Source organism: Nicotiana tabacum, chromosome 20 (genome assembly GCF_000715075.1).
Source record: "Nicotiana tabacum cultivar K326 chromosome 20, ASM71507v2, whole genome shotgun sequence".
In the NCBI taxonomy this organism is placed as follows: Eukaryota; Viridiplantae; Streptophyta; class Magnoliopsida; order Solanales; family Solanaceae; genus Nicotiana; species Nicotiana tabacum.
The window spans coordinates 164407716-164424281 of record NC_134099.1 but is presented as its reverse complement, the minus strand read 5'-3'; the positions used below and the strand labels follow the sequence as shown (position 1 = coordinate 164424281).

The 16566-nt window shown below is 30.0% G+C and overlaps 1 protein-coding gene across 1 annotated transcript; it reads left to right on the top strand.

Annotated features, from left to right (window-relative positions):
- Positions 1-7623: 7623 nt before the first annotated feature.
- LOC107771369 (NAC transcription factor 32-like) lies at positions 7624-10557 on the top strand. The gene is made up of 3 exons (XM_016590722.2): positions 7624-7887; positions 8940-9220; positions 10008-10557. The coding sequence occupies exons 1-3, from the start codon at positions 7815-7817 to the stop codon at positions 10404-10406; spliced, it is 753 nt and encodes a 250-aa protein (XP_016446208.2). The 5' UTR covers positions 7624-7814; the 3' UTR covers positions 10407-10557.
- The last annotated feature ends 6009 nt before the right edge of the window (positions 10558-16566 follow it).

Sequence of the window (16566 nt, the reverse complement as noted above, 5' to 3'; positions counted from 1 at the left end):
CATTTACTTATACTGTCGATTCACTTGCCGGGATAGTGTAGTTCTTTATTAATCCCTTGTCGGGACTCTTGTTATGATTGTTGTTGATTGTATATTTGGATCGGGTTACACGCCGCAACAATGATATAATTAGATCGGGTTGCACGCCGTAACAATGATATAATTGGATCGGGTTGCACGCCGCAACAATAATATAATCGGATCGGGTTGCACGTCGTAACAGTGATAAATAATATGGATCGGGTTGTACGCCGCAACAGTATTGTTATATGTTGGGATCGGGTTGCGCGCCGCAACAATTTATGATACAAAGTGTTCATAGATTGGATACGAGTTCCTTATTGTTTTGCTGTGAATTCTAAGTTGTCATTATGCCTTTACTCTTGATTTACTGTCGATATTAATATACCCCCGCAGCATGTACCCCCCTCCCATCTTTACTTGCTTACTCCTATTTTATTTTCTGTTGTATATTATATAACTGCACAGGTTTATTTGGTAGTCTGGTCCTAGCCTCGTCACTACTTCGCCGAGGTTAGGCTAGGCACTTACCCGCACATGGGGTCGATTGTGCTGATGCAACACTCTGCACTATGTGCAGATCTCGGAGCAGCTTTCGGACCGTAGCTTTGGGTGGCTGCCTTCAGTCCAGCTAGAGATTCTGAGGTAGTCCTACAGGCGTCCGCAGGCCCGGCGTTCTCTTCTATTTATTTATGTGTTCTGTTTTCATTTACTTCCGAGACAGATTGTACTTTTCCTTACAGACACTTGTATGTCGTATTCATAGACAGTCCGTGATATTGTGACACCGGATTCCGGGTAGAGACATATGTTGGCATTGCCATGTAGGCTTTGGTTATTTTATCAGATTATGTCTTCCGCTTGATTTTATTCATTGTTAATATTTCTATGTTGATTACCTGTTAATTCAAATTGTTAAAAAGGGCTAAAATGAAAAGAGTTTGTGATTCTTTATTTCGCGGCTTACCTAGCTTCTATGAGTAAGCGCCATCACGATTCCCGAGGGTGAAAAATCCGGGTCGTGACACTTTTATTCCTTAAATGGTATTTTTTTTGGTAAACTTAAATGGTGTTATTATCTCAATATATTATTGTTGCAATTAATCATGCATTCAATGTATATTTCATGAAAGCACGCTTAGATAGCAGAACAATGCATTAAAATTAGAAAAGCGCAATTTTTAAAATTTATGTCGCAACGAAGAAGAGGTGCTCCTACTAAAGATTTTTGGTTTTTAATAAAAAAATTTGTATTTCATTTATATAAATTTTTGTTCTCTCAATTTACAACTAATGATAATTTAAATGTTTTTATTTGTGTAATTAGTAATTTTAAGCTGAATTTACATAATTCTAATTTAAACTTTAGTTCTCATTTTTAATTAATACTCTTTGAACTTCTTAATAAGATAAAACTTCTATAAATATTGGTAATATATAGTTAACTATACACCACATATAAGTAATTAATATAAATAAACAAAATTTATGAATTAAACCAAATGTAAGTTTTTTATTAGTGTAATGTTTCTCATAGTAATGAGGAAACAATATCTAATCCATTATTAGTTGCTAATCTTTTTGTAAGTTTATTGATGTTGCTTAAGACTTTGTAAATTTATTGATATTGTTAAGACCTCGCGAAGCGCGGATAAATTTACTAGTTTATCAATAAAACAACGTAAATTTTAGTGTCAGTTGACACCCCTTAATTAATTTTATTTTAGTATCAGTTGACACCCCTTAATTAAAGGAATTTTTATATTCCTATGCCACATAGGAAACCTTATTACCCTCAATGTTTAATGTTTGACTTAATTACACTTAGTATACCAAATTACCAATTCTATTCCATAATTAATTAAGGGTATAATTAATTGTACATTTTTTACTCCTTAATTAAAGGAATCTGCACGTTTCTCTCTCCTAAGCCCTCAGTCCCACCCACGTTTTACCATACCCACGTTCTTTTTACCATTTTCCCTCTTCTAAAACCAAATTCTCCCTCTAAATTCACAGAAAATTGAAGAAACCATTCAACAAAGTTGGTTCCCCATTTTACTCCAGTTGAAGTTCATCAATGAAGAACAACAAAGTTCATCAAAATTGAAGTCAAATCTTCAAAGTTCATACACATATTTAATTTCAGCTTCAAATTTTCTCAATGAAGAAGAACAAACCTTCAAAGAGACAAGAGAGCAGCAATTCCACCATTGACAGCCATTAAAAAGCTTTGAAGCTTTGAATTCAAATTTGGGTTTTCAAAAATCATTATTTGTTTTGATTGGGTGTTGTTGTAAATAATTGAGAATATGTTTTGGAGTTTATATCTCAATTTTGAGGGGCTTTGGTGTAGATTTAGACTTGGTTTTGGCTAAATTTCAGATTGAAACTCGAAGAAGAAGAAGAAGAATTGTAGTAATTGTAGATAAATTGTAGAAAAATTGTAGATAAATTGTAGACTATTTTTTGCTGAAGATTTGTAGAAGTTTTAGTCGTTTTTCATTTGTGAAAACAGAAAACAAAGCATCTACAATCAGAATACAAATAATCTATAATTTATCTACAAAATATCTACAAACTGGGTACATTGAATTTTAATATCTCAATTCCCATTCAATTGTAGCTTAATTGGTATTTTCGACATAATTACATTTTTTTGAAGAAGATTTTGTAGGAGTTTTAGTCGTTTTGGATTTGTGAAAACAGAAAACAATGCATCTACAATCAGAATACAAATAATCTACAATTTATCTACAAAATATCTACAAACTGGGTACATTGAATTTTTATATCCCAATTCTCATCCAATTGTAACATAATTGTGATTTTTGACATAATTGCATTTTTTTCAAAAGATTTGTAGGAGTTTTAGCCGTTTTTTATTTGTGAAAACAGAAAATAAAGCATCTACAATCAGAATACAAATAATCTACAATTTCTGTAATTCTTCTTCTTCTTCTTCTTCTTCTTCTTCTTCTTCTTCTTCTTCTTCTTCTTCGAGTTTCAATCTGAAATTCAATCAAAACCAAGTCTAATCTTCACCAAAACCCCTCAAAATTGAGATATAAACTCCAAACCATATTCCCGATTATTTTCAACAACACCCAATCCAAACAAATAATGATTTTTGAAAATCCAAATTTGAATTCAAAGCTTTCAAGCTTTTTAATGGATATCAATGGTGGAAAATATCTGGAAGAATATTTACTTCCATAAATGTAGCGCGCCTAAATAGGAATATCTAGAAGAATATGATTTGATCTGATTTACGCCAAATATTTTTAGAATATTCTGTTCCTCAATTTTAGCTAGACAAATTAGGAAGATTCAGTTACTATTAATTAGTATTTAATGATTGGTATAATAACTATAGAAAAAATGTGAACAAAGCGGGTAAATTAGAAACTATGCACATTTTTGTGGATCCGCCACAACACTATTGTCCTAATGGAAATTTGCCATCATATTTGGATAAAGTTTCAACGTAAAAATAGCATTCAAGTGATTTGGGGAGTCTTTTAAGATAGATATGTTTGATAAGAAAACTCCATATTAAATATATTTTGTGGAGAAGCAATTGAACTTTCAACATAGAATAATAACCGCAGTCAAAGAGATCTTGGGTAAGATATAATGACAATTCATATTTATAAACTATAAGTAAATATAATACCTCGACTATAAAATAAGATACAATCAAATTATTTCTAAAATATAAGTACATATAATATTATCATCACTTTAAATTTGATTATTATGTTAATGTAATAATATTAATTTTCATTATTTAATTATTGTTCCTGCCTATATATACCTGTCTGAATATTACATACCATTATTATCATGCAACACACGTTAATAGAGACTAGTATATTAAAAGCACGAAACCCCTTAAACCAAAATTCCTTTTCTTTTTTTACCTTTTAAAAGCAGATTTTATTGAATAAAAATGTAATTTAATTGCTTTCCTAATATTTAGGATTTGAAGTCAAGTACATTTAGGTAATTGAATATTTCTTTATTTAAAATACCATGCAGGGAGTTGAATTCAAATTAGATTTTGTAACCTTATATAAATTCTTTACTTATTTCAATGTTATAATGCAATATAATTTTGACAAAACATATTATTCTATACCATGCGAGACTGATTGCGCAAAGCATGAGTTTGATTGAGGTTCGTACTCGAGAATTTGAAACCAAAAAGATTGAGGATTAGTATCTTAGATGAGTTAGCTAAATTTATTATAAAGTTTATCATTTGGTTAATAGTTAATTGGAGAAAATGTTTTTTCTGTCGAGAGAAGAGAAGGGGAAACATTTTTCAAAATTCTTTTTCAACCTTTCCTACCATATTTCCCATTCCCGCCCCTACACCCCCACCTACTCACCCCACCCCACCCCCTACCCCACCCTCCTGCCTAAATACGAATATTATTAATAGTACTTTCTTTTCATGTTATAGATAGAATTTTTTTTCATTTCAATGAATGAGTATTTTCTTTTCATATGATATAAAAAAGTAATTTTTTTATTTTACAAAAATAGTACTTTCTTTTCGTGATGTAGAAAAAGTATTATTTTCATTTCAACAAAATGATGTGGTAAGAAGTATTTTCTTTGTTTTCAACAAAATGAGTATTTTCTTTTCATGATGTAGAAAAAGTATTTTCTTTCATTACAACAAAATGAGTATTTTCTTTTTATGATGTAGAAAAAGTATTTTCTTTCATTTCAACAAAATTAATATTTTCTTTTATTTAAATAAAATGAGTACTTTATTTTCCTTATTTGCTTTTGAATATTAACCATATAAACTAACTTTTTAAAATCTGTGATAATAATATTTTTGATCATTTTTATTAAACTTTTATTGAATTAAATTCTTCAAAAAAATTGAACTATAATATTTCAAAGATAAAAGCTAGAAGTTTCTTTGACACTGGAGTTTAAAGATATCTTTATGCATGCGTGCTCTATCGTACCTCGTGCTAGTCCTTTGAAAACTTATAGTATATGAATTCCTAGCTATAAAGCATAAAAATTTACAAAGTATATAAATTTGTTGTATTCATAGGAACTTATAATTTTTCTTAATTTTTATTTTATAACTCAAGCTAATTTCCAATAAAATATTCTTTTTAAGATGGGTAAACGTGCAAACGCGCGTATCTTAAGACTAATATATATATAAAGGCTAGAACAAAAGCGTACACAATTTCACTTACATCCGCCCCTAAATTACTTGACACCAGGTTTATAAAATTGTGTCATATAAAATGAAATAATGTAAGAACTTATCCTTTCTATAGGAAAGACCAATAAAAAGAAATCATTTTTCTTGCTATATTACAAGCCTCATACGAAAGGAATTAACTCTTTTTTCTACCTACAGAAGAAAATCTTTCTATCAATAAATTAAGTAGCTACTTCAGTCACAAACTAATTAGTAAGTTATATATGATATGAAATTATGAATCACTTCATACATCATTGGTAACCAAAATTATTGTACCATATTAAGTGCAGCAATAACTACTGAGGATTATAATTAGATGGATAAGATCAGTGGCGAAGCCACATGGTCATAAGGGTGGTGAGTTGACTATTCTTCGTTGAAAAATTACACAATATTGTATATATAGGTAAAATATTATGTTTTAGAGATATACAACACATATTGAACACCTTTTGTCGGAATTTTCTTTTCACTTCTTTCAAATTTGAATACCTTTGAGGAAATTCCTAGCTTCGCCACTAGATAAGATCCCTTCATCCTTAACCAGACGTCTCAAATTCGAGCTCTTTATAAGAAAAATCCTAAAAACCAAATACCAAGTGGAGAACCAAAAGAAAAAATAAATGGAATAAGCATCTATGGATTTACATACAATTAGGCGAATGGAATTTTAAATCAATAGTAAGTAACTAGTAAATTTTCATCTAAAGTGCCATTACTCTTCAGCATTTTCTTATATAATTTTTTTCTGCTCTTTAGATATTATACCAATAACTCTAGGATTTAAAAAAAGGGAAAATGCATAAGTACCCCATGAACTAAGTCGGATTTTTCATTACACACTTTATTTTCGCGGGGTCTTATTATACCCCCCCCCCCCCGAACTATTTTAACTAGTAATAAACACCACCCCTAAGTGCTGACGTTGCATAGAGAGTGTGTATACTCTTTTAAGGGCAAGTGAAAGTTACAAAAATAATTTTAAAATTGATTAATAGGTACAAGTGTCATCTTTTGATTGGACATTACACAATTAATTACAACTAATTAATTAGTCTCCTTCGTCTTCTAAACCTCTTCTCGCACGCACAAGGGGGACATCGTTTCAACGGCGAAATGCCGGAGCAAAAATCCAATACAACGCAAAATCAACCCAGAAATCAAAAGCAGATATGTTTAATAATAGAAAAAGAGTTACAGCTAGAGGGAGCAACGAGCATGATTCAATGAAGAACCTACGAACAGTCAAAAATGGTCAACAACAATGGAGTTTTGTTGGAGCAAGGGTCTTCGTGGAATTTCATTCTCCGGCCAGATCTGACAATATCAAACAAGTATTATATAAAACTCATTAAAAACTCAGTTCACCGGAGAATAAAAATTTCGTATGCGACAAGTTGTGATAAAAACAGAGATCGAGAGGGACTGCTAGCGTTTAATAAGTTCTGATAATTGAAATGAAAATGATTGAGAAATTAGGAAAGAGGAAAAAAAAAAAGAAGGAAAAAAAAGGTGAATTTTTTTTTAAGTAAGAAATGCATGATTCAGGCGCGTGTATTTCACCACTTTGCACGTATCTGATTGTAGCTTTTTAAGGGGTAAATAATTTTACTTTAAAATTATTCAGGGGAAAATAGGACCCCCGCGAAGATAAAGTGCGTAGCTGAAAATCCGACTATTTAGTTCATGTGGTACTTATGTATTTCCCTTTAAAAAAATATGTCCTCCCACCCAAATTACATAGGCGTTAAGTTTGTCCATGCATACGAAAAATAAAAATAAAACACATGTACAAGTACTACGAAAAATCCACTATTAGCCACCTGAAAAAGACACTAGTATAAGATCAATATATTTTTTTATCCATTTATCTATAACAAATATTTATTTATGCATAATATTGTAATTCTCATTTTTCATAAATAATTGTTTCCATTTATCCTTTTTTTAGTCTACTCTAAAAGAAAAAGTTTTAAGCATATCACATGAAATCTTCGTACTTTATTAAGACGTATCACAAGTGAAAAAAATATTATTTCTCGTTCAAAACTCCTTTTTGTAATTATTTAACCATTAAAATTCATTTTTACATAGTTAAAACCAAATTTACCATTAACCTCGCCGTTTAAAATAATGATTTCATATCAAGTACTTTAGATATGATAGGATTAAATTTTAAATAAGATTACCCCAAATCTTTATATAATCAATTTGTTGAAACAAAACCTGATCATATATTTCAAGTTGGACTCTTTCCGAGTGTCCTTCTCAAGCAAAACAATGGAGTCTGATAGGCAAATTCAGGCGAATTTCAAGGCATGTTAATTCTAGGATTGATCAAAACCCTAATATTGAAAAAACAAGAGCAAGAACAATAAAAAAGTTCTTGACAATATAATAAAATCATGCATATATTTGTTCGTCGTGTAATACTAGTTTCTGTGTACGTGTTTTGCAGGTAGACGACTATGATTCTTTGGCTTTTCCACCGGGCTATCGCTTTTGTCCCCGCGACGATGAGCTCATCGTTCATTATCTCAAGAAGAAAGTCATGAATGAACCTTTGCCTTCTAATGAAATCAAGGAAGTTAACCTTTGCATGCACAGTCCTCAACAGCTTTCAGGTTTTTATTCTCGCTTTTTACGAAAGGCTGATAGTGTTTATCGTTAATGGTTTCAACTGAATCTAATATTTCAGACATGAAACGTAGAAATATATCTTAAAAATCAATAAAATTTTAATAGATATTAAATTCTGAATCTATTTATCAAAAGTGTAATTTCTTCATAACGAATTTCTTCTGTAGTTTGTATATACAATATTGATTCATTGTTAGGGTTTGTTCTTGTTTTCCTGCTCTTTTATGTCACTAGAAATTGCTATTCGTGAAAAAAAAAAAAATAGAAGAGAAAACCCCAATAAAGGAAAAAGAATATTGAACAAAGATAAGTATTTTAGGTTTTCATATATCCATTTCAAATCAATTTTTAGGTTAATAGACACTGTAGCAGCTGAAAACCTTAAGTAATTATGAGGCGGATTCAAGATTTGAACTTTATGGGTTTAGATTCGCAATTTTACCATATCTCATCTAATTTAGTAGGTTCAAAATTTATTTTTTGTATATATTAAACTAATTTTTTGGACAAAAATACAAGGTATGAGCAAAAGCTATGAGTTCAAACTGGCGAATACTTACCCACACCGGGTGTTTACACCAAACTATATTAACTCGCTATGATTAATTAATTTAATTAGATGAGAATGTATATAATTTACCGTGGTTAAATGATTGAAGTTCATATGCAAGACATATATATGTCATGTATCTATTGATTTGGTGTAAATACCCGGTGCGAGTAAATTTTTACCGTTAAAACTCATAGCTTCTACATGGGATATGCCTCTGATTATCTTCATTAATTCATCTTTGACTTAAAAATTTACTGAACTATTTAAGGTTACTAACACCAATAAAGACATTTTGCTTGATTCATTAATATTTCTGCTATTTCCCTTTTACTTTACTAAGAATGCAAATAGAAATCTATTCTTGATTGGTGAAACACTCTAAGGGATTTGAGAATTTTCTTAATTATTGAAGGTTACATCAATGAAAACATGTTTAGTTTCTTGATTCATTAATAATAATACTTTTTTTTAAACTGCAAATAGAGACCTATCCTGTGGTTGGAGAAAAGGAATGGTATTTTTTCACTCCAAGGGATAAAAAATATAAAAATGGAACAAGGCCAAACCGAGCTGCTGGAACAGGCTACTGGAAGGCTACTGGAGCTGACAAACCTATAAACCACAATGGTGCAATAGTTGGGTTCAGGAAAGCCTTGGTTTACTACCAAGGTGAACCTCAGAAAGGTAAAAAGACCAACTGGATTATGCACGAATATAGAGTGAACGAATCTCGTGTTGAGAAAAAAGACGGAAATACCTGGAGGGTAAGTTCAGTGTTTCATTACTTTGATATATAAGTTTGATTTCATTTTTGTGATTAGGGTGCAGGGCGATGTGGTTGCGGGGCAAACACCTAAAGTTTCAACATGCCCTGTCCCCCAAAGTATAATTTGCTGTTTTTAAACCGCCCCATGCAAACCCGCCCGACATATATATGAAATAGTTTTTCTCTTTTAATCTAAAAAGTTAGTCTTTCACACTTATACAACACTCACAAATATTTATTTATGAAGTTTATAACTATCGTCTATTCAACACGGCCAGCCTTTTCTTTCAAATTTTTTTGTCTTTCATACAAATTACACTTCTGCAATCTGAGAAATTAGTGTGGCTGGTGGCATTTTAGCCTTTTTGGTTTTTAGTTCAAAAAAAATTAAAATATTGTCCTGCGCCCCAGCCCGCCCCCGCGAACACTGTAACCCGCCCTGCCCCGCGAATGCTGAAACCTGCCCCGCCCCCACAAACACTATAATCCGCCATGCCCCGCGAATGCTGAAACCTGCCCCGCCCCCACAAACACTATAATCCGCCCTGCCCCGCGAATACTGAAACCTGCCCCGCCCTTGCCCCCGCCCTTGCCCCCGCAAATACTGTAACTCGCCCTGCCCCGGGAATGCTGAAACCTGCCCCATCCCGCACCTGCACCGCCCCATTGTCATCCCTATTTGTGATCCATAATTCTTGTAGAATTGGCGTTTTCATAGTTCTTGAATTTGTTTCCATATTAACCTTTTTGCTATGGTGTTATCTTTTTCTTTGTCATTTTTGCAGCTCGACAGTTGGGTCTTATGCAGAATCTATCAAAAAGTTGATAAGTCATTAAAAACCATTCGAAGAGAACTGAACTCTCCTCTTAGTATCAATGATCATGTTGGTATGGATTGTGACTATGAAGGAACAACAGATTCAATTGGAACTGATAACACATTTGAAGAAAACGTTCAATTGCTCGATATCGCTTATAATTCCTCAGATATCCCCGTCGATTCTTCTATTAAGAAATTCGCCAAGTTGAACGTTGATTATGGTTATCCTTTCCAGGGCGACGAAGCAAACTTTAACATGGCACAAGAAAATTTTACGTGGAGCTATTTTACGTATGATTATATGAATGATGTTCAATGGGATTTTCCGAGTTGGCAAGAAAATAGCTTGTTGCCATTGGATTAATACAATATTAATTCTTTTCCAGGCATTTAAAGGCTTTGGACAGGCCATTGCAAGGAATTTGGACCTTTAGATTTAGTAGTTCATTAGCTTTCTAGAAACTTCTAGTTTTCAATTCTATATTTTAGAGAAACTTGTTTTAGATGTTTAGTAATAGTTGTCGACTTTGATGGAACTATATATATGAAGTTAAGTTTAACTATATATTTAGTTTTATCTCCTTCATAAATTATAAAGTCTTGTGCATGGTTAACATTGCTGTATATCATATTATGATATCTTATCGTTAAGAAACTTAGGTGGTTTCTTTTTTCTTAAGTGAAATACTTTATTTTCTTATTTTTTCTTAGAGGAAAATGAAGGCATAAAAATGAACGCATATATATAGTCGTAGTGATTGATGAACTTCGATTGTCTCGATTATCAATAATCTTTCAATGAGATCTATGAACAAGCAAATTCAATGTTGAGGGAGAAGTTGGCACTAATACTTGGATGAAATTTGGAGCTCCTTTGGGAATTATGCATCAGCCATGGCCTATAAGAAGAATCAGGGGCGACCCAAGAAGATTGGTGGTCTAAAGCCAATTTTTAATTTGGGGCCTATCAGAAGGAAAAAAATTCATCTATATTTTTAATGGAAGTCTATATTTTTATTTTTTTAAGATGTAAAGTTGTTAATAGTTTCTTTTATAAATAATTTAATCTCTCCTAAAATATTATTGATCTTAGATAATTGAACTAGATTCAAGAAGTTTATAACTTGATATCAAAATAATTTTTGATGTTCTAATATACTTGTTGAAATGCTTGAAACCTGAGGGGGAAAAAGGAAAAAAAAAATGCGCAATATAATTTTATTCAACGGTACTCTTCAACTCTTTTTTTTTATAGAAAAAATAAAACTCTTTTTTTTCTACATAGAACAATATAACTTATCGAGAACTTAAGTTTTTTGTAGAAATCAAGAAGAGAATATAAAAATGTAGTACCCGTTTTCTGATGAGAAAGATAAAAAATAAGACTTGGACTATTGAATTGCACGTTTTTAGTGAGAAATGTAAAAGGAGAATAATAATATAGGTACCCACTAATGATGTCAATCGTCAAATTTAAATAATGAAAAGTTTTATATTCGCGATGACGGTTTAGGGGGAGTGATTTTCTTTCTCCAATTTTTGCTTAAACTGTTACATTAATACTAAATTAAAAGTTATATTTACTTTTTATAAAATAAATTTTTTTTAATTTTAACATACTCAATATATTTAGACCCTACCTCTAAAGATTGTTGTGAGATGTATATGATCCAGCTTACCTTATATTGGGTTCGAGTCATGTGGTTGAAATAAATCCTGTTAAAACGTGTTCTCTCTTTTACTAGGCCTTATGCGATACGAATCTAGAGTAGTCGGGGTCTCAATATAAATACGAGTAGAAAACAAAAAAAAAAAAATTGGGGCCTTCAAAATTTGGGGACTTAAAGCCTTTGCTTTAGTGGCTTGACTCTTGGGCCACCCCTGAGAAGAATTATAAAGGAATGGTGGGATGTTAAGCCTATGAATAATATACACAAAATGCTTCTACAAATTGTACCAATATGCATATATGTTGGAAAATTTGGAAAAAAATTGGGTTGCATGTAAATTTGCAGCAATGTATGGTGCGAGATGGTGCAATCAAAATAGTTTCAAAATGTAAATTGTACCAATACTTTTTTGTATATATATTGACATGGCAGGGGTCTAGCCAAACCTTCCATAACCAAAGGCACACTGCCAGAGGTTAATGGCTTAATTTAAATATATAAAAAAATACCATCTATGAAAGTTACCTAAAACATAGAACCCTAATGGCCAATATTGATATATATCCTTTTAAATTTCCTCTATCATAGTAATGAAAAACTCAAGAACTATAGTAAAAATCTTACCTCAAAGAGTTAAGACTAGAATTCATCAATTGATCTCAAGATTTGAGTGTACCCAAAATTATGAGTTTACTCAAGGTAACAATAGTATGATCATTTAAATTTCTCAAAAACTTTCAAGCTCGGCTCCTTAACTTGTTTTATCATGTTTAAGCCCTATATTACTTTTTTTGGTTTTTCATTCGGTGTCCACTACCCACTTCGGGGGCCGCCAAAGATCAAATTTGTGCCAAAAAGTTCCACTTAAGGGGGATGAAATATCTCCTACCAAATACAACTCTATACTCATATCTCGAACGGTCGAACCCGAAGTTAAGGATAAAGTAATATACTTATCGCTCCATCGTGATATTTGGTGGTCTAGCCCTAGACTATAACCCCTTCTGCGAAATTTCCTCCAAATGATCTCTTATGCCCACCAATGCATGCCTTTCTTTCATTAAATTAAATCTTAAACTTTCTTTAATTAACCAATAATATTATCAATGATTTCTATATTTTTCCTTAAATCATATTTAGTTCATCCTCAAATCTCGTTGGCTTATTTATTAGATTGTAGAATTGTAGAATAAATTAGCTAATCTAACTACTAGTTAGTCACTAGTTCTCATAACTCGACATTCCACATAGACTCAAAACTTTAACAGCAGTCAAACCTTTTAAAAATTTAAGACAAATGGAAAGAAAACATATGCATGTGTCTGTTTAGTATTCTTTTCGTATTATATATTTCTTTCCTTTTTTAAAACTAGGAAAATCCTTATATGGAGTATCTTTTATATGGTCTTAATAAGAGCAGGAGTTAAATGAAGAAAAATACCTTCTCTTTCTCTCAAAGTTTTTTACCCTATATTTTCCCCTCCCCACCATTCTGTTCTTCGTTAGTCAGAGGCGAATTTAAGACGAGTTCTGTAGCAGGTTCAATTAAACTCATCATTACTAAAATATATACATATGCAAAAGACAAAGATTATATTCATTCTGAACTAACTAACAGTATTAAATCTTGAATTCGCCTCATGTCTCAGTTGATTGAACGAAATATAAAACTAAAATTGGTTGATTCGATTTTTATCAATTTTTTTAACTTTGATTTTTTTATTGTGTGCAGAGAAAGAAAAAGAAATCCTCACATGGAGAGTAGATTGGACATGCATGAGATCAGTGATCAATGAATTTTCATCAAGGTATTTTTACTAAGGTGTACTAAAATAATGAACCTTTCTTTTTTACTATTTAAAAAATGTAATAATTACTAATCATTATATGTAACTATGTATAATTTAAATTATAAGTTTAAAACAAACATATAGTTTGGACCAAAGCTATATAGGCTAATTTAAATTATAAAACAATTAAATAGTTTTTTATTTGTAACTATGTAACCTGAAGCAAATATTTTTTTTTGTTACGCTTTGAAATCTTTTTTTTTAACACAAGACTCATAATTTTATTTTATTAACGTTATCATGAATAATAGTCACGCTTATTAAACAACTAGTCTTAGGGTACGCACTTTGCGCGTGTACGTATATCAATAAATACGTAAATATTATTAAATACTATATTTTGAGTTATTGAATAAATATTAAAAAATATAAGATCCTAATGTTAATCTCACTAAGCTAACCCAATAAAACAAATAAATCATACTTCATATAAGTCTTTATATGCTTTATTATGATTTATGAGGAGTGAAATATCTTATGAAATTAATTGTTATCTTTGTTATCGAAGACTATAAACAAACAACATAAAAAATACGTTTACCATAATTATTCAAAGATAATAAAATAAATTGAAAATCTGAATCTTTTGATCTTTTAGAAATTTTTGAGTGATGAGATAGAATTATAGTACCTCGAAGATATTGATAAATAACAATTTAAAGTCTTAAATGACTAATATTGAATTATAAAAATAATATAATACTATATTAAAAAATATAGGAAGCTATCATTTATTGCATTGAATATAAAAAAATTAATGACAACGTCTTTTGAATAGCTTTTGTTTATGTTACATCCTTAATGATTTAACTTAGCATTTTTAGCTATTTAACTTTTAATACTATATTAAAATAAATTTTGCTCTAATTTTTTTTTTCATGGCCAATGCTCTAGTTCTTGTGAAAATAAATTTAAGTACCTTAAGAGTTTTATCAACTTGATAAATAATTTTACTTACATAATGATTTTGAAAAAAAAAATGAATCATTTTTATCCCTCTAATTTATTAATTCAAATACTTAATTATTTATTGAATATTTCATTCTTTTATGATAGTATAGAAGATACAAACTATTTTTGAACTTTTTTCCTACTCGAACAATATAATATTCTCTTTATTAATTTGTGTAATATTTAAAACTACATTTAATAATTAAAATATATATTTAGTTAGTACAACATCTCCTACTTTTAATGGTACATCTTGTTAGAGTTATAAGTTTCCAATAAGAAGAATGAACGTGAAACATATTTCTATTGAAATTGCCGTCGGATATACAAGGAAAAGAAAACGTAAAATTACTCCTATTTCCCAAATAATATCTACTTTAAAATCCTTAATATATTAGGATAATCATTAAATTACAAATTTGTCCTATATATTAGGATAATCATTAAAATCCTTAATATATATTAGGATAATCTACTTTAAAATCCTTAATAATATCTACTTTAAAGTCCTATATATTAGGATAATCATTAAATTACAAATTTGGCTAATGTAAAATTTATTTTTAAATGGTAAAATTTGTTCAATAACATTTTCTACCAAACTATGGACACAAAAATGGTATTTTATTGGCTGATGAAGCAAATTGTAATATTGGTGATTCTAAATTTTCTTTTCGTCAGAAATATTTTGTTTCCATTCTTGTGTGAGTCCTATATGTTAGGACTAATTTCATAGGAGTTCAAAACATGGAATGTACTAAAATTTTAGTTAATTTAAATTCCTAAAAATTTGGAAAGAAGCTTAAATTACACTTTTGTCTAGTGTGAAATTTATTTTTAAAGAGCAAAAAAGGCGAACGATATTTCGCTAAAGGCCTTCGTGCTTTTAATTAGTATATAGATATATTGATAGATAGATATAGATATTAAGATATTAATATAGATAGATATAATAAATCTTTATTTTATTGTTCTAGCAATAAATACAATCTTGTATCCGCTGATAAAAATATCCTTGAATCTAATAGTCTTAAATATGTCATGTGAAACGGTGAAACTAAAGAGTTACTGAACATAAAAAGATACTTTTAAAACAAATTTTAAAAAAACTATAGTAAAGCACAAAAATTGAAATAGAGGAAATATTTACTACTCAAAGCACTTATTAACCTTTAAAGTAGACGGCAAAAATTAGAAGACTAGAATGTACCTTCATTACATTAGATTGATGAAATTAATTGAACACTTGAATTCCAATCGCAAAAAAGACAAGAAAAAAGCTAGGTAATTTTCGGATGATGTAGGTACCGGGTGCTAGTCAAATAGTCTAGTTAATAAATTTTTTGATTGCACAAGTTAAATTTTTTTTTTTTATTTGGATGTCCTAAATATTAGGATTTCATGTGTAGTAATTCAAATAAGGAAAACTTTAATAAACAAAATTTTACTTGATTTTAAAGTGCTAAATATAAGGAAAATAATATAATGACTATTTTGTCTAATGTAAACTCTATTTTAAAAGGGTAAAATAGGCGAACGACATTTCGTTAAGGGCCTTCGTGCTTTTAATATAGTATATATATAGAAGTACATAGCTTCTTCTTTTTTGTGACAATACTAGTAAGCTAATTTTTGTACAATTCTAATGCAAGACAAAAAAACTATATCTATCTAAATTTACTATATTCTTCATCTTGCATCAGTATTTCAAAATGAAATATGTACTATTTACATAGATTGTTATATATTACTTAAATATCAAAGCTGAATAATACAACGTTTATCTCCAATATGAGTTAAATTCCTGTATTTAAATAATGAATTCCCAATGTCTTCCTTATTTTTTTCCTTCCCTTTGTTTCTTCTTGGCACATATATTTTCCGAGGAACCAAAATTATTGCGCATTTATTAAAAAAGGAGAAGAAATATCTTTGGCATTAATGAAATCACATCTTTCCTTTTATTCTAGTTTTCTTCCTTTTTATGTCGTCACCTTTTTTGTCACCTCTTAATTCTTTTCTTTTTTTCTACCTAAGTTATATCAATAAAAAC